The 23708-nt window shown below is 46.7% G+C and overlaps 1 protein-coding gene across 3 annotated transcripts in view; it reads right to left on the bottom strand.

The window, feature by feature from the left end:
• LOC137324719 (pleckstrin homology domain-containing family G member 1) overlaps positions 1-23708 on the bottom strand; it is a 185836-nt gene that overhangs the window by 103854 nt on the left and 58274 nt on the right. The window contains exon 2 of one of the 3 annotated variants that reach the window (XM_067989350.1): positions 16177-16335. The exons of 1 other annotated variant lie outside the window; for it this stretch is intronic. In XM_067989350.1, the coding sequence (XP_067845451.1) occupies positions 16177-16231 (55 nt within the window). In that variant the 5' untranslated portion in view covers positions 16232-16335. Of the gene's footprint in view, positions 1-14076; positions 14159-16176; positions 16336-23708 lie in introns of those variants that run through there. One more of the 3 variants, XM_067989353.1, reaches the window with a different exon arrangement.

Genomic DNA, 23708 nt, shown 5'->3' with positions numbered 1-23708 from the left:
CAGACAGGAGGTGAGGAAAACCCCAGTGGTGGAGAGCTTTGGGAGTCATAGGTCTAAAGTCACCTGTTCCTCCCAAGCAATGCTACACTTACCACATGTCATGTCTCAAATTACTCACATACTGTATCCCAAAATTAGATTTTCTTTCAGAAAATAACATTTCCATTTTTGAGTTTCAAAACAGCTTTGCATCATGAAAATTATTGCCTTTCGATTCCAACAGGAACGTTGATGGCAAGGTTAGCACAAAAATACTGTCAAGATAGATAAAAAGTTTTTTTTTAAACTTATAGGAACAATATACTGCCTGCAGGAGTGAAACTCCACAGCTTCATTGTTCCGTTCCTGGGTCTCCAAGGTTGAGTGGCATATCAGGACCATAAATTGTGTTATTAACAGGGCCCTTATGACATGAATTACCAGCTCTAAATGGCTGAGATTAGGTCGCATTAACGTGTAAATCCAGCAATTTTATGACGCAACGAACTACAACGGGAGGCTCACGGCGAGGTTGCAATTTTTTCGCTTTTGTTGAGGCTGTCAGCGCAAATCAGCCAGCAATTGGCAAAGAAACAAAAGTTATGGTGTATCACCTCTTCGCTGAAAATTGCTGGATTTCTTTTTAAAAAATGAACTAATAATGGTGGGTGCCATAATCTCGCTATTAGTTGTAGCATACCATTTCTCTTTAATTCAGACCTGTCAAACCAACGGGAACAAGTTCACGATTTCCTGGCTTTAGTGTGCATTTGTGAACTTGCTTCCTGGATTCACCAGCAGAGAGAGGGGAGACGCCATTGATGAATGGCATCCTCGGGTGAGCAATTTATGCCCTGTAAACTCTTGTTTCTTTCTCCACAGATGCTGCCTGACTTGCTGTATATTTCCAGCATTTTCTGTTTTTACTTAAGTTATAGGCTGCAGGCATACAATCAGGATTAAAAAAATATAGAAACATGAGTCTTGAAAGAGGTAACTTGTAGGTATGATCTGACAAGTGGGCCTTGATTATTGAAATCACAATTATGATGGAGCGAGCCTTTGGCTCAGTGGTAGCATTCCTGCCTCTAGAAAAGGTACAGGGTTCAAACCCTCGCTCTAGACAGTCCCGCGGAGTGGAGGCTGGAGTTCCAGCTCGGAATTCTGGGTTGATCCAGCAGGATACTCACGTCCGGTGGGTGTGGGTGACCCACCCCCTCAATGTATGGGTTGTGGGAGCCCATGAAACCTTCCCGTAGTAGAGGGCGAACCACCCTATCGGCTGGTGTAAATATGGTTACGGGCATGGAAGGAGTGTTCACGTCACAGCCTGTCAGACCGTTAATCAGCCTGCTAATCCTTCCACTACTCCACCCTATTCTCCAAGGGAAGAGTGTGAAGATCCAACAACTACAGTCATGGTCCTCAGAGCTCCCTCCAGTTCGTCCCAATCTCCAACTACCCTGGTCTACTTGCTTATCCTCCTTACTTGACTGAAATCAAGATCCATCACCATCTCCACTAGCAACTCCCTCTAACCGAGCATCTCAAAACTGCATCTACATCCTTCTCTCCCTCTTAAGCTTTTAAATCTTGCCACCACCCAAGCACTACTACTCGATTTACCCAGTCTCCTCTCCTCCTCCTTTCAATCTTGGTGCCATCCTGCATTATGGGCCTTGGCCCTAGCGTAGGCTTCTCAATTTAAAAAAAAAAGCAGCAAAGAACAGTCTTTTGCTCTAAGCGACCAGTGGATACGGTCAAAGCTGACCTTTGACAGTCTCCTTTCTGAACTCCTTGCTATCTTAGCATCTAACTTCTTGAATTTCTAAACAAGTCAGCTTATTCCAATTCTGTGTCCTGCAAGCTAAGAGTTTTGCCCAGTTTAGGTACGGAATAACTGAATTTCACAAGGTGGAGGAATATATATTCATTCAATATGACACACAGAAATATTGTGGCACATTGCTTCCACATGCATCATAACCGATGTAATTGTGTACCCATATTTAAGTACAGGAAGTTTCCCATTTCACTCTGACCTGGAAACAATATTATAATTGACAGCTGAATACTTTGTACTAAAAATGGCTGATGAATTTGAACCACATGTTTGCCGCTCTGCAGTCTTTCCTAGCTGGTTACTAATTGAACTTAATATCAAATGCCTCACCACATGCTGTTGCTAATCTTGTTCATGTGCAGCATGAGACACCAGGCTGGCCTCACGACACAGTACAAAACTATGTCCAGATGTAGCAGCCTTGTTATTAGAAGTTAACTCTTGTTCACAAGTAACCCACAAGTCAACAGGATTCTGGTAGTATAATCACTGTACGTGCTTTTGAAGCCTATGCGCGGTGTGGAAGACTGAGCCTATCTTGTGCAACAAGAAGCAATGGTCAAAGTTGGGTTAGGGTAGTAATATTGGATCAAACGGAACAGCCCAGCAATGCACTTGGATGAAAGTTGTCCCCTGTTCCACTCACATCTTTCCTTTTACTAATCCCCATCCTCACTGGCATCCTACAGAGATAAGCCAGTTTATTGATTTGAACATTTAGACGTGTTTCCTTACTTCAACAAGTGTCAATGTTCAAATGTCAGTTTGAGTATGTAATTAAAGACATCCCCTTAATCAGTCAGTCTCTGGCAAATGTCAATTAAGATTGAGGGACGCTCAACAAGCAGGAGAGTCAAGGTGACGTTTGTGAGGGACTTTGGGGGAAAAAATTGGATAAGGGTTCGTTCTGGGCGATGGCAGCCCTCGCTGCTGAGAGGCTGCACAGAGAATGAGGAAGTTGGAAATGGGGCGTGGACAGCGCACGTCATCAGCAGCCTGCACTACTTAAAGGTGCAGGCATATTTCCAATGGCAGATACACAGCCAAGTAGGAGAAGGGAGAATGGCATCGCGAGTAGCTGCACCAGCAAGAGAGCGGGCACCAAGATTCTCGGACGATGCTCTGGAGGCCCTGGTGGACGGCGTGGACCAAAGGAAGGCAGGCATGTACCCGCAGGGTGGCTGGAGACCGTCTAGACTACAGCTGCGTAGGCATTGGCAGGCTACGGCGCAGGAGGTGAATGCCAGGAGCATTGCACGACGCACATGGGTGCAGTGCCACAAGAAATTTAATGATTTGACACGAGTGGTCAAGGTGAGTGAATGCAAGTGTCAAGTGGCACATCCTACCAACTGCACCAATACTCCATGCACGACACCTCCCGTCACCCACCCACCAACAAACACTGCCCATCCATACGCAATGCTGCGTCTCACCCGCACATTGCATACACTTGCAGGTCACACAACCACCACTCAAGTCACACAAACTGGCAGCTATTCGACCATGACAGGCACAACACACACACCTTGCAGGACACTCACTGACACAATGTCCTCTATCTTGCAGGAGAAGGTGGCGTATAACACCCAGCAGCAGGAGGGACCGGAGGCTGGACGGGCACGTCTACACGTCCTCACCCCCCTAGAGGAGATGGTGCTGCGGATCATTGGCCGGGTCTTCGCTGCAGCTCTTACAATGTGCCGCGCTGAAGGTCCCGGTCAAGGGGGTCTCCGCATATCTAATGCTTCTCTTTTTCCACTTCTGATCACGTGCTGCACATGCAGCCAACACACACCTCTTATTTGCTCCTCTCCCCACTCCACAACGCAACCCGTTCCTCTTAGTCATTGCAGATACCCAAGAACAAGTGGCGGCACCAGAGGAGGACACTGAAGCCACACTGTTATTCAATCTGACACTTGCTTCCACCAGCTCAGAGACTAACACTGCGCATCCTTTAGAGGTTAGGTTAAAAGGAGGGATCGGCACGTGGTGAGACACCGAGCACAAGTGCGCAGGAGCCGGGGCGGAGGGAACGGATACCATAGGAGCCAACTCACTGAAGGGAGAGGTCGCTCACCGGTTCTGCTGCAAAGGAATCAGATGAGGACTTTGATGGGTCAGGCTACAGAAAACGGCTGATGGGCAACAAATGCTTGGGGCACTGGAAAGCCTGCCAGAAAACCTGTGCATAATGAGAAGGGGCATGGAGGAGTCCAGCTCCAACTTGGCGCAGGGCTTTGCACGGAGCTTGGAGCCCATCCTTTCCAACATGTAACGGGTGGTCACCTCCATCAGCGCACCTGTGGAACCCACCACGATGCAGCGTCTGATGACTGATGTCACAGCATCCATTGCAGCACAAACATCCGCCATCCAAGCTCTGACTGCTGCACTAGAAGCTCAAACTGCTGCTATCGTGGTTCTGGGGACCACTGTGGAATGGGGCTTCCAGGACATCATAGCACTCCAGCAATCCATTCTCCAGCCTATCACCAAGAGTGCAGAGGTGCCGCCCTGGGAGAGTGGCCTGGCTGGTTGAGAGGCAACAGGGTCACTGGCGGAGTGGCAGGGGTGGGAGCAGGAATGCTGTCGTCCTGAGAGTGGACTGCAGGTCTGACTGCCATGGTGCCACTGCCACTCTCCCAGGGTGGCACCTCTGCACTCTTGGTGATAGCACTCCAGCAATCCATTCTCCAGCCTATGATGTCCTGGAAGCCCCGTTCCACAGTGGTCCCCAGAACCACAATAGCAGCAGTTTGAGCTTCTAGTGCAGCAGTCAGACCTTGGATGGCTGCAGCCCATGCTGAGATGGTGCAGTCTGAAGCCAGGCTCCCCAGGCCCAGAGCTGCTCAAGGTCATCCTCCAAGGCCATCTGGACATTCCTCCATTGAAAGCCAGCAGCCTTCCACCACCCATGTGCCAGCCACAGGGGAAGCACCTCGTAGGAGCACTAGGATAGGTAAAGGCACACGAACAACAGGCACTAAGGGTGAATAGTTCTGTTATGTTTGCATATTTTCATTTATTAATCCATAAATGAGAATTTGATTTTGCATTTGGTGGTGGTTTTTATTCATACAATGAGCTGAGAGGGGCACCAATATGTCGTCGATAGTGCTATCAAGCGGCACTTACTCACCAATAACCTGCTCACCGATGCTCAGTTTGGGTTCCGCCAGGACCACTCGGATCCAGACCTCATTTCAGCCTTGGTCCAAACATGGACAAAAGAGCTGAATTGCAGAGGTGAGGTGAGACTGACTGACTGCCCTTGACATCAAGGCAGCATTTGACCGAGTGTGGCACCAAGGAGCCCTAGTAAAATTGAAGTCAATGGGAATCAGGGGGAAAACTCTCCAGTGGCTGGAGTCATACCTAGCACAAAGGAAGATGGTAGTGGTTGTTGGAGGCCAATCATCTCAGCCCCAGGGCATTGCTGCAGGAGTTCCTCAGGGCAGTGTCCTAGGCCCAACCATCTTCAGCTGCTTCATCAATGACCTTCCCTCCATCATAAAGGTCAGAAATGGGGATGTTCGCTGATGATTGCACAGTGTTCAGTTCCATTCGCAACCCCTCAAATAATGAAGCAGTCCGTGCCCGTATGCAGCAAGACCTGGACAACACCCAGGCTCAGGCTGATAAGTGGCAAGTAACATTCACACCAGACAAGTGCCAGGCAATGACCATCTCCAACTAGAGAGTTTAGCCACCTCCCCTTGACATTCAACGGCATTACCATCACCGAATCCCCCATCAACATTCTGGGGGTCACCATTGACCAGAAACTAAACTGAACCAGCCACATAAATACTGTGGCTACAAGAGCAAGTCAGAGGCTGAGTATTCTGCGGCGAGTGACTCACCTCCTGACTCCCCAAAGCCTTTCCACCATCTATAAAAGGCACAAGTCAGGAGTGTGATGGAATACTCCCCACTTGCAAGGATGAGTGTAGCTCCAACACTCAAGAAGCTCGACACCATCCAGGACAAAGCAGCCAACTTGATTGGCACCCCATCCACCACCCTTAAACATTCACTCCCTTCACCACAGGATGCACTGCAGCAACTTGCCAAGGCTTCTTCAACAGCACCTCCCAAACCCACAACCTCTACCACCTAGAAGGACAAGGGCAGCAGGCACATGGGAACAACACCACCTGCATGTTCCCCTCCAAGTCACACACCATCCTGACTTGGAACTATATCACAGTTCCTTCATAGTCGCTGGGTCAAAATCCTGGAACTCCCTAACAGCACTGTGGGAGAGCCTTCACCACACGGACTGCAGTGGTTCAAGAAGGCGGCTCACCACCACCTTCTCAAGGGCAATTAGGGATGGGCAATAAATGCTGGCCTCGCCAGCGATGCCCACAGCTCATGAACGAATAAAATAAAGTGTAATCTGATGGAAGGCGATTTGATTGTCTTGTGGGAGGGGAAAGGTGGGGAATGTAGGACTGTTGGTGAGTTGGGGGGTGGGGATGTAGTTCCAATTATTGATAGCAGGCACGGATCAGGCGAGCACACACAGGCCTTGCAGACAAGGCTTGTGGTTCCTGCTGCAATCTTGCGTCTACCTCCACCTCCTCTTCCGGCTCCACCCCCTCCTCCTGCTCGTCTACCACCTCTGGCTCAGGATCTTCTGCAGTCATTAGTGGCAAAGGCTGGTCCCTCATGATGGCAAGGTCGTGCAGCATGCAGCAGACCACCATGAATCTGCCCACCCCGCTCAGGGGAGTACTGCAGGGCTCCTCCAGACCAGTCCAGGCAGTGGAAGCGTTTTGAGGAGGCCTATGGTGTGCTCCACGATGTTGCGTGTGGCAGCATGACTCATTATAGGCCTGCTGTGCATGTGAGCGTGGATTCCTGACCGGTGTCATGTGCCACGTCGTGAGGGGATAGCCCTTGTCGCCCAGTAGCCAGCCTTTGACATGCCGAGTCGGATGAAAGATAGCTGGCACGTTGGACTGCCACATGACGAAGGTGTCGTGACTGCCCGCTACCCTGAGAGCATCGACCTCCAAGATGCGATGCGTGTGGTTGCACACCAGCTGCACGTTGAGGGAGTGAAAGTCCGTTCGGTTGACAGAGAGCAGAGTTGATGTGCGGGGCACGCAGGGCAATGTGTGCAGTCCATGGCACCCTGCACCATGGGGAAGCCAGCAATGCGGGCGAACCCCCCTGCTTGCTCGTTCTGATTCCTCTTGATAGAGATAAAAGTGATGAACCTGTTCCTCATGTGGTACAGTGCGTCTGTGACCTCCCTTATGCAGCAGTGCACTGCATACTGCAAGATATTGCACATCCCTAGCAGAGGCCTGAAATGCTCCTGAGCTGTAGAAATTCAGTGCCACGGTGACCTTCACAGTCACAGGCAATACTGTCCTCGCCCTGCTCAGAGGCTATAGTTGTGGCCGCACCAGTTGACAGATCTCAGTGACTGCTTTCTTGGTGAACCTCGGGCGTCGAATGCAATCCTCCTCGGTCATGGTGAGGTAAGAGAATTAATCCCTGAAGGCCCTCATTGGGTGGGGCCTCCTGCTCGGTGCCCTGCACCTCCTCGCAGCTTGACCTGCTGGGCGTGGCCTCTCTGCATGTTCAATGAGCAATGGGAGCCCTAGCAGACCGCCCATAGTTGGCAGGAATGTTGTTCCACGAGGGTTGTAACTTTCTGACCCGTAAGGCAATACCTGCCAAAGCACTCAAAAGTAGCGTAGGAACTCTCAATAATAGGAAGCTTCAAAAATCACTTTCTACTCCTCCAGCAGCCAGAAGCAACTAACCTGCAACACCTGCACGGCCCTTTAAATAGCGCTGGTGAGGGGTCCTTCAGGCACTGTGAAACGTTTACATGGTCAGCGAGAAGACTGTGCGTTGAGTTGAGCGTTAAGGTCCAAAACTGTGTGTATCACTTTAAAATCAGCGTTGCACACTGATTGCAGCCATTTCCTCCCTACTTTACATGCTTCCAGCGTTCGGGATTAGCGCATGCACTAACTCCTATACCAAGATGGCGTCTGGCATACATAACGCAGGAAACGTGTGTGCGCATCCAAGACGCCATCTTGGATGTTGGCGAGGCCGTGTAACGCCGAAACAACAGGCACTACATGGCCCAATTTAGCGCCCTTTATCTTTAAACCTTGACTCCTTGTTCATTCAATCTTGGATAGCAAAGAAAACTAAAACAAGTAGATACAATTCCCAGGTCACTATTTTAGACATCAGTTTACACTGCATAAATAACTTCAGCTCAGATCTATTGGTCCAAAGTAAATTTAAATCTACCCAGAATTACAAACATATGAAAAAAGGACAGGAGGAAAAAGACAAGAGACCACCAGTTGGTTCATCAGGCCCATCCCATCCCATCCTGGCACATTGGAACATCCACACACTATCATCCTCATTTCCCTCCTCCTCCTCCCATGCAGTCACACAATCTCGAGAGAGGCAAAAAGAAAAACTTTAGCCCAATTTAGGAAAAAACACTCTGGGACATTCCTCTCCTGACTCCCGAAGGCAATCAGGCTCCTGGAGTCCACTGTGAAGGGGTGACTCAACCCCCACAATGACCCACCTACCTTCTACGTGTAGAGAGGTTTGCTGCTCACTGAAACTCTTCCAGCCTGCAGCGAATCCACATTCACCGCACGAGCTGGCAACCAATTCCAAAGGCAGACAAAACTCTGAAGAGAAGTACCTAACATCTAACCTCATTCCAAGCTTTTGTAAATTTTACTTCTGTCCCCTGGTCCTCCTAATCCATCTAGTTCAAATAGCCTGTCTTTTTGGACCCAGTCTAATCCTATTATTTTTAAAGGCCTCCATCATATCACCTTGATAGTCTATACCTTTTCCATAGTAACAAGCCCCTGCTCTTAGTTAGGACAGACTGAGGGCCCTTAAACCAGACATCAACCGAGTGGGCCCACCTCTGGAGCTCTCTCAGGACCTCTATATTCCCACCATTGGAGGGGACCAAAACTGGAGGTAGTATTCTGGATGTAGTTGCACCAAGGCCTTATACAGAGACAGAATAGTCCTTATTTTATATTTGTTGCGTCAATACATTCCAACACCATATTCACTCCCCTCAGTGGACTCAAGGATTGGTCGTTGACCCAATAAATCCCAGGTCCTTCTCCTGATCAGCTTGAGCATGCAACCCTGCATGGTGTGTAGATGCTTGAAGTTGCCCCATACCAAAGTTCATCTCTATATTTTTCAATATTAAAAAGACATCTACCAGACACAATCATTCCCCCATCGCATCAAGATCTGCTTGCAATCTAACATTCGTCTAAGGTCCTTACACTACACACAGCTTTGCCATCTGTGAGCTTGTGGGCAGTTCCAGATACCTTCATCTCGATCGTTGATAAGATGGTAATAGCAATGACCCCAACACCGAACTCTGTGGTATTCCACGAATGACCAGCCTCCGCGCAGAATTGGGATTCCTGGGATAAGAGAGTGAGTAGAATGGGCCTATACTCTCTGGAGTTTAGGAGAATGAGATGATCATCTCATTGAAACATAAGATTCTAAGAGGGCTTGACAGGATAGATGCTGAGAGGATGTTTCCCCCGGCTGGAGAATCGAGAACTAGGAGTTATAGTCTCAGGATAAGGGATCGGACATTTAGAACTGAGATGCGGGGAATTTCTTCACTCAGAGGGTCGGGAATCTTTGGAATTCTCTACCAGAGGGCTGTGGATGCTCAGTCATTGATTATATTCAACATAGAGATCGATAGATTGTCTGTGAGTGCAACTAATCGCTGATCCAAACCAAAATCTGTCCTCCAATCCCACAAAACTCAACCTTGCTCAGTAGCCTTTTTGGGCGGCAGTTCGTCAAAGGCTTTGAGAGTCAAGATACACAATGTTGACCAGGCTTCCAATACCCACCAATGTTTTAACCTCCTCAAAAACTTCAACTCCGCTGAGATTCCTTATTAATCCCTTCCTTTCTAGGTCGTCGTAAAGTGCAACACTAATCAGCCCTTCGAGCAACTCTCCTATAACTGAAGTCAAATTAATGGGCACATATAGTTTCCCGGGTCGGAATCCTTGCTATTTTTAAAATATTGGCACCACATGAACCACACACTGGAAGATAGGCAACAATTACATTCCTATGATTTATGAAGAAGGGTGGGGTGAGAGGAGGCTTGAGTGGAGCATAAACACCAGCATAGACCAGTTGGGCCACTGTCTGAGGCTGAACCAGACCGTTCGCAACCTTGGCATCCTATTTGACCTTGAGATGAGCTTCTGACCACACATCCACTCCATCACCAAGACCCCCTATTTCCACCTCCGTAACACTGCCCATCTCTGTCTCTGCCCCTGCCTTAGCTCATCTGCTGCTGAAACCCTCATCCATGCCTTTCTTACCTCCTGACTGGACTATTCCAATGCTCTCCTGGCTGATTTCCCATCTTCCACCCTCCATAAACTTGAGCTTATCCAAAATTCCACTGCCCGTATCCTACTCGCACTAAGTTCTGTTCTCCCATCCCTGTGCTTGCTGACTTTCATTGGCTCCTGGTCCAGGAATGCCACGATTTTAAAATTATTTTCCTTGTTTTCAAATCCCTCCATGGCCTCGCCCCTCCCCGTCTCTGTAACCTCCTCCAGCCCTACAACCCTCCAACATCTCTGCGCTCCTCCAATTCTTGCCTCTTTGCACATCCCCGATTTTAATCACTCCATTGACGGCCGTGCCTTCAGCTGCCTCGGCCCCAAGCTCTGGAATTCGCTCTCTCTCTCCTTAAAACCTACCTCTTTGACCAAGCTTTTGGTCACCTATCTTGATATCTCCTTGTGGCTCAGTGTCAAGCTTTCTTTGATAACATTCCTGTGAAGCACCTTGGGATGTTTTACTGCGTTAAAGGCACTATATAAATGCAACTAGTTGTTGATGAATGGTACATTCTATGTATCACCAGCCAAAGGTACCTCATAGATTTTATATGGTTTTAAACTTGCATTTGTATCATGCCTTTAACAGAAGTATAACATCCCAAGGTGCGTCACAGGAACATCAGACAAAATTTGACAGATATTCGGACAGGCGGCCAAAAGCTTGGTCAAAGAGGTAGGTTTTAAGGAGAGAGAGAGCGAATTCCAGAGCTTAGGGCCTAGACAGCTGAAGGCACAGCCGCCAACGATGGGGCAATGGAAACAGGGGTTGTGCAAGAGGCCAGAAATCAGGAGTGCAGAGATCTGAGGGTTGTAGGGCTGGAGGAGGTTACAGAGATTGGGAGGGGCAAGGCCATAGAGGGGTTTGAACACTGATGAGAATTTTTAAAAATCAAGGCATTGCCGGATCCCAGGAATTATCTGGGAAAATACTGAATGAAGGTTAGCCTCTTCATGACAGAGTCCTGAAGACAAGTCAGGCACCTTTTAGTGGCTGGGTACACACTGGTAGGGTTAGCAGCAAGTTGTCAATCTGTATTTTTAAGCCAGAGTGTGTTGCGCAGTATGAGGCCATCTTAAAAAAGGAAAATATTTCTACAAAATTCACAAAGCATCAAACACAGCTTTATCCTTTTCTCCCAAACCAACTTCTGCAGAAAAGTTCAATCTGTTGAGCTTGCACTCCTGGAGATCTCAACACTACTTACTTTATAAACCAAAAGCAAAAACAAAAAAAAAGCACAGATGCTGGAAATCTGAAACAAAACAAAGTGCTGGAAAGAGTCAGAAGTCAGTCAGCAAGCACCTGGAGAGAAGAGACAACTCAAATAATGAAGCAGTCTGTGCCCACTTGCAGCAAGACCTGGACAACATCCAGGCTTGGGCTCATAAGTGGCAAGTAACATTCGTGCCATACAAGTGCCAGGCAATGACCATCTCCAACAAGAGAGAGTCTAACCACGTCCGCTTGACATTCAACAGCATTATTATCACCAAATCCCCGACCATCAACATCCTGGGGGTCACCATTGACCAGAAACTAAACTGGACCAGCCACATAAACATTGCGGCTACAAGAGCAGGTCATAGGCTGTGTATTCTGCAGCAAGTGACTCACCTCCTGACTTCCCAAAGCCTTTCCACCATATCTACAAGGCACAAATCAGGAGTGTAATGGAATACTCTCCGCATGCCTGGATGAGTGCAGCTCCAACACTCAAGAAGCTCGACACCATCCAGGACAAAGCAGCCCACTTGATTGGCACCCCATCCACCACCCTAAACATTCACTCCCTTCACCACCAGTGCACCGTGGCTGCAGTGTGTACCATTCACAGGATGCACTGCAGCAACTCGCCAAGGCTTCTTCGACAGCACCTCCAAACCTGCAACCTCTACCACCTAGAAGGAGAAGGGCAGCAGGCACATGGGAACAACACCACCTGCACGTTCCCCTCAGTCACACACCATCCCAACTTGGAAATATATCGCCGTTCCTTCATAGTCGCTGGATCAAAATCCTGGAACTCCCTACCTAACAGCACACAGACTGCACCTTTTCAAGGGCAATTATGGATGGGCAATAAATGCTGGCCTTGCCAGCGATGCCCACATCCCATGAACGAATAAAAAAAAATTTCAATGATTCAAGCGTGGATCCTTCGTCAGAACTCATCTGTTCTCTCCACAGATGCTAACTGCCCTGCTCATTGTTTAGAACTTTCTCTATTTCCATTTACTTCATTCAGGCAAGAACAGAATGCAGAATCCCTGAAAACATGTAAATGGATTTTTGGTTGTGTATATCATGAATATGAGAACCAACAGCTTGGCCAGGCAACATGCATAGGACTCTTAGGTTACAACATATCTACTGGAAATCAGACCTTTTGATGTCTTTTCAGAGTGTTCTACAAGTAGCAGATACATATTTTTGCTTCTTGGACTTCTTCCACAACAAATGGGGTTGCCATCTCTGGTTGGATGCATTCCTGGAGGTTTCATCACATGACCTCCTACCTCCAACCACCCCACCCCCTCACTAACTCCTGCCTCTGGTCACCCGAAATGCCCATCCACGCGGTGCACCACCTTCCCACACTAATTGGAAAGAGAGCAGACTCAGTTGGATGACTCTTAATTGTCAGGCAAAGTAACCCCCCCTCCCCAATCGCTAATATTTTTATAACTAATAAATGAAAATGAAAATGTTCAAAGAAAATGCAAAAAAAAAAAATCACAATTTAAAAAAAAAAATCACAATTTAAAAAAAGAGCCCATGATTCTTCTCCCGGGTTACTCACAGCAGTATCCTGGAGATTAATCTTTAATTCCTGGAGACTGCAGGGCAAGTAACCCTAACAGATTGCAGGGCCCCTTCCTTCATTCACCATAGGATCACATCAAATATCATACAAAAAACACCACATCCTTCAAAGTGCACCCTTCTGTACCCCCTCCAAAAGGCAAGGGCACACAATTGTAGCAACTCTGAGCAGGGCCTGGGTTTGGTTACAATGTCCTAGTGGGAGGGCTTATTGTAACATGAGGCACTGCAGTAGACAACCTCCTTTTCTCTCTCTCTCTCCCACATTTGAAAGTGTTCATACAGTTGCCAACCACATTCCCCTCAGTTCAGTTTTGCAGCTAGATCTTTTGTCAGTTGCCTCCTGGATGGGACTAGATGCTGCTTCAGATTTTCATTTGGGCTGGAATTTGAGAAAATCCGGAGTGTCAGCCTTGGTTTAGTGGCAGCATTCGTGCCTCCGAGTCAGAAGGTCGTGTGTTCAAGCCCCACTCCAGAAACTTCAGCACATAATCTAGGCTAACACTTCAGTGCAGTACTGAGGAGTGTTGCACTCGGTCAGAGGTGCCATCTTTTGGATAAAAGGTTAAACCAAGGCCCCGCTGCCCTCAGGTTGACGTAAAAGATCCCATGGCACTATTCAAAGAGCAGAGGAGTTCTCCCCAATTGCCTGGCCAATTATTATCCCTCAACCAACATCAAACAGATTATCTGATCATTGCTGTTTGTGGGACCTTGCTGTGCACAAATTGGCTGTCACGTTTCCTACATTACAACAGGAAACAATCAATTTGTTTGTCCACTTTATCAAATAAAACTGTGTGCAAAAGTCCAAAGTTTAAAAACCATATTTTAAACATCCAATTAATAGCTGTATGAATGCTACAATGTACAAGTACTGGCAGCAGAGCACAGTGCTAATTCAAGACAGCACTCTGAATAGCTCTGAAATAGAATATGTAGAGCAAATCAATGCACATTCCTTAGTGTTGATACAAGGCTTCAGCACTGACCTGCAGAGGGAATACTGCATCTTCCAAGATGGGATTTCTTGCTGAATGAGAGCTTGATCTCTTGGACAAATGCCACCCTCCTTGTGTGCGTACAGAAGCAGAATCCCCACTACTTAACTTGTTCAACACCACATTTATAAACGGAAAAGCACGGAAACACTAGCACTGGAGCAACGGCACTTTAATCAGTGGCACTCCTTGCTCATTTTGTAAAGAATCCTTTTGAGTTTGATGAAGAATCGCCTTTCAGAACCTTAAACTTCCTGGTCTGACAATAGCAATTCAATGGGAAGGTGTGGCACAGCATTAAGTCACTCCATTATATAAAAAAAAGAGGAAGGTTGTCCATGACCTCACACAGCAAACACCACAGCACACTGTCAAACACATATTACGTTCTGGAATTAGAGTCCACGGCAGTACAAAACTAGCATTGAAAACTGCATGACCCCAAGTTTCCCCAAGGCATGATTTTCCATCCGGTTCATTTTTGTTTTCAGGATAAAAGGATCATATTCCCAATTTTAAACCACTACGGCTCTTTATGACCCTCAGTTAGACTGGAAACAGTTTTGGGTCTTCTTGACTGAAGTCGGGGCACTTAGCAGTGACGGCTGTGGCTCAGTGGGTTCAAGTCCCACTCCATAGACGTGAGCACATAATCCAGGCGGATACTCCAGTGCAGTACTGAGGGAGTGCTGCAACGTTGGAAGTGCCATCATTCAGATGAGATGTTAAACCGAGGCCCCGTCTGCCCTCAGGATAAAAGATCCAATGGCACTATTTCGAAGAGGAGCAGTGGAGCGCTCCCTGTTAATTGTATCATGTGATATCAATTAGTATGAAATGTATTCAAGAGGTGTGTCAATTGGAGACTCTCTTGTATCCTTTTTAATGAGAGTTTAACTAGGATGTGGTGTGTGTGTAAAGGGGATCTCTGAATAAAGGCTTGGAGACAACTGAAGACCAGGTTCTAGTATTCTATCCTTCACCACTTGGCTATCCAATTTAGAACACTCCTCGGTGTCCTGGCCAATATTTATCCCTCTACCAACATCACAAACAGATTATCTGGTCATAATCACATTGCTGATTGTGGGAGCTTGCTGTGCACAAATTGTCTGCTGCTTTTCCTACGTTACAACAGTGATTACACTTCAAAAAGTACTTCACTGGCTGTGAAGCACTTTAGGACGTCCGGAGGTCGCGAATGGAGCCATATAAATGCAAGTCTTTCTTTATCCATCTTGTTTGGAACTTTACATACATGGGATACATCTGCGCTGGTGGCAAGTACAGGTCTCGATCAGGTACCTCAGTGTTGAGCACCTCCTCTACAAGTGTCAGTCATCAAATGCTTAAGTGATGAGGGGAATTTCATTGAGAGTCCCCAGAAAAACCCTTACTCTCTCGCACCCTGGTCGCTTCCCCCGGTATGGCCCCCATCTTCGCTCCCTCAAGTCCAAGGAATACAGACTTGAATGTACAACTGGTTTAGCCATTCATCTCTAGATCTGGCTGAACCACATCAAGCACCATCAGGTCCTGCTCTTCTCTGCCTGAGCTACTCACTACTCCAGGACCATCCTGGAATGAAAAGATAACCCCCAGCTTTTTTTCCCCCCCCCCCCCACTATCAACCGTCTCCTTATGCCTCCTCCAACAAGTTTGAAAAGCTCATGGTCTCAATCTTAGTGACAAAGAAGACCATCAGTTCAGCTTCCTTTGCGACATCCCTCCCTTCCCCAAGACAAGCAGCCCCCCTCCAAGATTTCCCCCAACACTAGCCCACTTATCTTTCTCTAGTTTCTCTCCCATCTCCCCTCCCCACCTCCTGCTCTCTCAACCCTATTCCCAATAAACTGTTGACTTCCCTTCCTGGCCCCCATGTTAGTGGATATTATGAACTGTTCCCTCTCCTCAGGTACTGTCCCCCTCCCTTTCAAATCTACCCAAGATTTAGGTTTACTATAATTCTATATTTCCCATCTGTGACATTGGTTTTCTTTCCAAGCTGAACACATCCCTGCCCTTTGAAAGTTACAGTGTGATAGACAAACAGGAGTTTTAGGATTTTCCAGATGAGAATGCGTCACTTACTGAAAACAGCAGTCACATTTTCCAAGTCAGCTGAAATTCTCTCAGTTGGTTTCATCTTTTGTGCTCTCAGTTACCTTCACAAATGATGGTGACATCAGTCCTGCTGCAACGCTGGTCTCTTCCACTGTGACAGGAAGTACTGTAGCAAGGCTGAGGTCACTGCCATTTGGAAACAGAGGTCCTTATGAGATTTCAGTTTGTGCACAGAAATAAAAGCTTTTTATTTTCATTAAATTAGCATACAAAAAAAGACTTAACAGTAACACTCAACAGTACAGTACTGAGGGAGTGCTGCACTGTCAAAAGTGCCATCTTTCAGATAAGATGTTAAACAGAGGTTCCGTCTGCCCTCTCAAGTGGACATAAAAGATCCCATGACACTATTTTGAAGAGCAGGGGGGCTCTCCCTGGTGTCTAGGCCAATATTTATCCCTCAACCAAAATTACTAAATCAGATGATCTGATCATTATCACATTGCTGTGCACAAATTGGCTGCCGTGTTTCCTATATTACAGCAGTAACCACACTTCAAAAGCACTTCATTGGCTGAAGCACTTTGGGATGTCCCGAAATGCACAAGTTCATTCTTTCTTTCTAACATCCTGGAATTGAAGTGACCAGATCGAGTTGGATAAAAGCACAAGCACTGTCACAGCAGCACTGAGCGACTGCTTCACACAGTGTCAGAGTCCTGTTCCAATGCGAGTACCAGGCCAGGTGCAACAAATAATGGATACTATTTGAGGAGCAAACTCAGGGTCTTGAATGGCTCCGCAGAGAAGTATCCAGTACAAGAAAATGGAAATTTACAAAGGCCTGTGAAAGAAACATCTGAGAAAAATCACAAGACTAAATTAAAGGAACAAAGCCTTGTAAGGATAAAATATTGATAGTGTCTTTAATGCAGGGCTGCATAATCCATAATCTTTCTATTAGGCACTGTACAGCCTTCTGGCCTTAACAATAAGTTTAAGAAATTTAGATCTTAACCACCACTCCCATTTTCTCAGACAGCCAGTGCTGGTAATAAAGGATGGCTGCACCAGAGCCACTGGGAGTGGAGGCGGTGTGGGCTGGTGCTCGAGGTGGAATCCCCTATCGGTACACGGCCAGCGGGGTGATCTGCACCCCTGGGTCTACCCACCTTTCTCCACCACATTCCAGGGCCATGGGCGACTTCTCATTGCCAGACTTTCCAGCTTCCCTCCCCCCACTGCTGTAACCATTTACACCTCCTCTGGACCCATCTTTTGTTTCTTTACTTGTCCTATTACCACCACCTTTGCCTTGTACCATCATCCCTTTTGCTATTTAATCACTCCTGCCCTCCACCCTATCACAGACCTCTCCCCTTTCATTCTTATCCTGCCCCCTTTTCCCTGGCTCTGTATTTGCTTAAAAGCTGCTCATCTCTAACATCCTCCAGTTCTGGTGCAAGGTCATCAACCTGAACCATTAACTTTGTTTCTCTCTCTCCACAAATGCTGCCTGGCCTGCTGAGTGTTTCCAGCATTTTCTGTTTTTATTTCAGGTTTCCAGCATCCGCAGTATTTTGCCATTGATTTAACGTGTAATCATTTGTCTTCATGAGTCACATAGGTGTATAAAGTATAAATCCTGGCTCCCATTAATAGAGTTGCTGATACGAATAGATCTCTGTGTTCTGATTTAAGACTTATCCACTAACGAGGCAACAGTGCTAAAAACAGCCTGTTTAAAACCTACAGGCCGACAAATTAGGAAATATAAGCATATGTAGGACTGAGCTGAGAGAGCACACGTGCAAGAGAGCGTGAGAGAGAGCGAGAAGGAGAGGAGAGAGAGATATCATGTTCTGGCAGGCTTGTTAAACTAATTTTTCATAGAGCAAAACTTTTCAGAAAATTCCACATACTGTTACCTAGCTCAGAATCTCAAACATGTGCAGAGGACAGTAACGTACATATCGGAGAGACAAAATGATTAAATATCCAGTGTAAACTGAGTAGTTGGGACACACACGTAAAATCCACAGGGAAAAAGGTGGTGAGGTTCTAGTCAATTTGTTCAGAAGCTTCACAAAGAGGGCTGTGCCAGAGGTCAAACAATGCAATTTGACTCATCAAAAAAGAGAAAAAGGCAAAGACCAAAACATGAATCAGGAAATAACTGCCCGTTAAGTCCAATGTCTGTAGTTGGGAGAACTGTTCTGACAGCATTTTATGGGATACTATCTAGATTAATCCAGAGAACATGAAGCCCATAATGGAGTTGGGATTCCAATTGGTCACGCCTCATGAATCTGCTGGAATTCTTAAAAAAGTGGATCAATATTGCGGTATTTTTACCTGAACATTTGGACTGGGGTCTCTTCAACAAGTGATGCACAGGAGCACATCGCCCTCCACATTCTCACTGCTGGCCACCAAACTAGAAGAGCAACATTTTGCCCTAGCACAGGTACCTTCAATGGGCACCGTGAGCTTTCATGCCCTGCATATTGGCAAATGGTTTTGTGGTGGTGAGTTTAAAAATGACCCGAAGTAGAGATGCCCCCATGGGTTGGTAGGTTTGGGTCATGACAGACAAGTCAAGATGTTGAACTGGTTCAGAATGTTTACAAAGCAGTAAAAGGAAGAAGACTGGAAGACCCTGAAAAAAGGGGGTCTCTGCTACAGTTGACCCAATGCCAAAAAGTAGGTTGACATTTGATAGGACCATCGACATCGGTGTCAGCTGTGCCTCAGTGGTAGCACTAGCACCTCGTAGTCAGAAGGTCATGGGTTCAAGTCCCTCTCCAGAGACTTGACCACATAACCTAGGCAGACATTCCAGTGCAGTACTGAGGGAGTGCTGCACAGTCGGAGGTGCTGTCTTTCAGATAAGACATAAAACTGAGGCCCCATCTGCCCTCAGGTTGAAGTAAAAGATCCTAAGGCATTATTTGAAGAGCAGGGGTGCTCGCCTTGGTGTCCTGGCCAATATTTATCCCTCAATCATCATCACCAAAAACAGATTATCTGTTCATTATCGCAATGCTGTCATTATTTCATTGCTGTTTGTGGCACGTTGCTTTGCACAAATTAGCTGCCACATTTCCTACATTGCCTAGTGACTACACTTCAAAAGTACTTAATTGGTTGTAAAGCACTTTGGGACGTCCTGAGGTCATGAAAGGCAATAAATATAGATGCAAGTCTTTATCAGAAATAGATGGCACAAAGATAATATATACTTGAATGTGCCTTTGTTCAGTTCTGTATAATTCACTGGGATTTACTAGAAAGCTATTTGATATACCAAAACTGTAAAAGGTAAATAACATGTGGCATTTATGTAGCACCTTTAATATGGTAAAACATCGTAAGGCGCATCAGAGAAGCGAAATCAGACAAAAATTGACACCGAGCCAAAGGAGGAGATATTGGAACAGGTGGCCAAAAAGGTCAATTTTAAAAGGAGGATCTTAAAAGGCGGAGAGGCGCTGAGGGGTTTAGGGAAGAAATCCACAAGTTAAGGCCTCACTGGCTGAAGGCACGGCTGCCAATGGCGGGGCAAAGGAAGTAGGGGACGCACAAGAGGCCAGAGTTGAAGGAGCACAGAGATCTTTTGGGAGGGATTTAATAGTGCTGGAAATAGAGATAGAGATGGGCGACACCATGGAGGATTTGAAAATGAATGGCAAATTAAACCAGATTGGGAACAGGCAATGCAATAGAAAGTAGATGGTGACGATGAATAGCTGGGGGGTGTGGGGGTGAGGAGTTTCACTGAGTTTGTGCTTCCAGCCCCTCTCCCGGTGATCTCAGTCAAAGCCGTGTAACCTCTTTTCATCCTTCAGTACTTTAAGGAACTGAATCACGATCTTCGTCCCTTCCCTCTGCTCCCTGCAGCCGCCCTCCTCCCCACCGAGATGAAAAATTTCTGGTCATCCTGCAATTTTTTTTTATATATAAGAAAAAAGGGAGAGGATACAAGGGCTGGAAGATGTTGCCCAGAAAAGGATGGGTCAAGGCCACAGGGAGGAGTTCAAATTTGTGGAATAAGGAGTTACCATAGGTCAGCAGAAATTGGGGTGATGGGCAAGTGGGACTCCGTGCAGGACAGGCTATGGGTGTCGCATTTTTGGACAAGAGGGAGTTTATGGAGGGTGGAGGATGCGAGGACAGAGAGGGGACTGTGAGAAATTGGGTCTAGAGGGCAAACAGCAGAGGGGATGGGGTGAAGCAGAGGCAGGATAGTTTGCGCAGGTGGAAAAAGGCAGTTTTGGCGATGGATAGGGTGTGGGACTGGAAACTCAGCTGTGTGTTGAACAGGACACCTTCAAGTACAAGCACTGGAATAAGGAAATATAAAGCGTTTAATAGAGAAAAAAAATTGGCTTATTTTATCCACTGCAAGTAACCAGTCAATGTCAAGCTATTACTAAAACAAGCCCAATCAAGTACTGGGATGCATCTCAAGGGCACTGATTATATATCAGACTGTTATTTGACCCAGAATAATTCTTTGCCAAGGCCACATATGGAACATTATGTGCCATTTTGACACCCCTATCTTCAAGTGCGTACATTTGTCACTAAACTAAACTTTTCATCGGGGGAGGGGGGTGTGGGGAGCAGAGGGAAGGGACGAAGATAGTAATTCAGTTCCTTAAAGCACTGAAAGATGAGAAGAGGTTACATAGCTTCGACGGAGATCGCCAGGAGAGGGGCTGGAAGCACAAATTATCAAAAGACATTGGATTAGAAGAAAGGTGCCCTCCCCTCTCCAAATTAGAATAGATTCCCAAGAAAAGTAGCCAATGCCGTATTAATTAACCCTCTTTAAAAAGGAAGATTTATTTATTTATTTTTTTAAAAAGTTGTGGGTGTCATTGGCAAGGCTGAATTTATTGCCCAGGCCTACTGGTAGTGATGCTGGGTCCATCTTGAACCGTTGCAGTCCTTGTTGTGACAGGGCTTCCACAACAGAGTTAGGTAGGGAATTCCAGGGTTCTGACCCAGCAAAGAAGGAATTTCAGTATAGATCAAGGTATCTTATTAAAAAGGAGGGATAGATAAACCAAAACTGTGTCAGTCTTGCTGCAACTGTACTACGGCCATCAAAGGAATGAATGGCAAGTTAAAACCAGATCAGGACCCGGCTCAGCAATAGAAAGTAGGTGGTGGGAAATGGCTGGGATTGGGTGGAGGGGGGGGGGGTTAAGGGGTGGGCTAAGGGGTGGGTGGGCAACAGTGAAGTTGCACACAGACTTCTGGTCACCTGGAATTTGTTTTTAAAAAAGGAAGTGATACAAAGCTGAAAGATGTTGCCCGGATAGGGTGGGGTGGGGTGGGGTGGGGTGGAGAAAGTTGATGATATGGATGAGGAGTTTAAATTTAAAGTTGTGGGACTCAGAAGTTAATGTAGGTCAGTGAAAATGGGCCGTTGGGCAAGCAAGTGAGGTTCCAACAACAGAATGGATTTCATTCACACTCAGCTTTAGTCAGGGGCCTTTCCCTTCCCCAGGAGATTAAAGTTTTTATCCAATTTCTATCAGAAGGAGCAGACTTGGCAAGAGGCACAGTAAGTTGTATAGATGGGAGAAGGAAGTTACAAAGGGACATGGACTGGTTCTTGGCTGGGGAAAGATCTCAAAAAAGGTATGTGGATTAACAGTTAACACACAGTCAACGTGGTCGCCTGGACTGGTTTCAATTGCTTAAGGGGCCGGAGAGGGTTTTTCCTCTGTTTATTTGCCTCTCCCAGGAGATTACATGGCTGCTGGCAGTAGGAAGTACCTATTCAAGGTGCTCCAGTCATCATGGTGTGGGGCAGGCTGGATGGACCAGCTGGTCTTTTTCTGCCCATCATTTTCATATGTAAAACGTGACTGCTTTTGTACCTGTGCCATCAATCAAAAAGGCTAATGGAATGTTGACCTTGATCTCAAGGGCGCTGAAATACAAAATGGAGGAAGATATGCTTCAGTTGTATGCAGCCCCGGTCAGACCCCATCTGGAGTGCTGCGTTCAATTTTGGCCACTGCATCTCAGGAACGATATATTGGCCTTGGAGGGAGTGCAGAACCCATGACCTTCTGATCCAGAAGCGAGTGCTAACCCACTGAGTTATGCTCGCTATATCAATCTTCTGCGAGCAATCCGGGAGAAAAATCATGGGGAGCATTTTCTTCTCGTGTTGCACACAGTCGGGACTCAATAGACTGCAGGGTGGCCAGGTTGCAACGGGGTCCAGGCGCAGTGGATAGTGTGATTTCTGGGGCACAGGGGATTGTGGGCACCATTATTCATCGATTTTACGTACTGTGCGACTGATGGCGGGATTGTGGGACAAGTTCATCAGAATGATGTCAGGGCTTAAAAGGGTTAAATTATGAGGACTGGTTGCCTATACTTGGTTCTCATTCCCTCGAGTATAGAAGATTGAGGGGTGATCTAATTAAGGCATTTAAAACAATAAAAGGATTCGATAGGATAGATAGAGAGAAACTATTTCCTCTGATGGGGGAGTTCAGAACAAGGAGGAACAATCTTAAAATTAGTGCTCAACCATTCAGGAGTGAAATCGGGAGCACTTTTTCACACATAGGGTAGTGGAAATCTGGAACTCTCGCCCACAAAAGGCTGTGGATGCTGGGTCAATTGAAATTTTCAAGACTGAGATCGATAGATGTGTGTTAGGTAAGGATATCAAGGGATGTGGAGCAAAGGAGGGTAAATGGAGTTGAGGAAAAGATCAGCCATTATCTAATTAAATGGTGGAAGAGGCTCGAGGGGCTGAATGGCCTCCTCCTGTTGCTATGTTCCTTTTCTCTTCCATATTTTAAATTTTCTGCAACATTTGTGCTGTAGCGAGGTAACTTGACTGTGACAATGGCTTATAGGGATTAAATTTGAGCTCACAAAAAGATCAGTTCACAGATTTGACTTTTATTCTCCCCCACCCAAGATCAATGCCCACAACTTTTAAAGAGTGCTTTAGGCAACACCAGCACTGAACCAAGTTGACAGATAAAAAAAAAAGAGTCTTGTGTGTATCAGTATTTTTCAAGGTTAAATACAGTACAATCACCAGCCATTTGACTTTGCCCTCAAAGACCCGGAAGAGTTGGACTGTGTTCTGGGAAGTTTCATCACATGACCTGTGGCCTCCAATCCCACGCTCTCGCGGTTGCCCAATACATAAAAATCGGTCAATAATGGTGGCCACAATACTCAAACCTCCATGCCCCAGAAATCGCTCCATCCGCCGTGCCAGGGCTCCATTGCAACCTGGGCGCCCTGAGGTCAATTGAGAGTCTAGATGGAGCGAAACAGGAGAAGAAAATGTCCCATGATTTTTCTCCCCGATTGCTCACAGGAGATTAATCTAATCAGTCATGGCTCAGTGGGTAGCATTCTCGTCTGAGTCAGAAGGTCGTGGGGTCAATTCCCACTCGAGACTTGAACAAAGAAATCTAGGCTGACACTCCAGTGCAATACTGAGGGGGTGCTGCAATGTCGCAGGTGCTGTCTTTCAGATGAGATGTCTGCCCTCTCAGGTGGGC

The sequence above is a fragment of the Heptranchias perlo genome, chromosome 8 (genome assembly GCF_035084215.1).
Source record: "Heptranchias perlo isolate sHepPer1 chromosome 8, sHepPer1.hap1, whole genome shotgun sequence".
NCBI classification, from domain to species: Eukaryota; Metazoa; Chordata; class Chondrichthyes; order Hexanchiformes; family Hexanchidae; genus Heptranchias; species Heptranchias perlo.
This window is presented reverse-complemented; position numbering and strand designations above follow the sequence as displayed.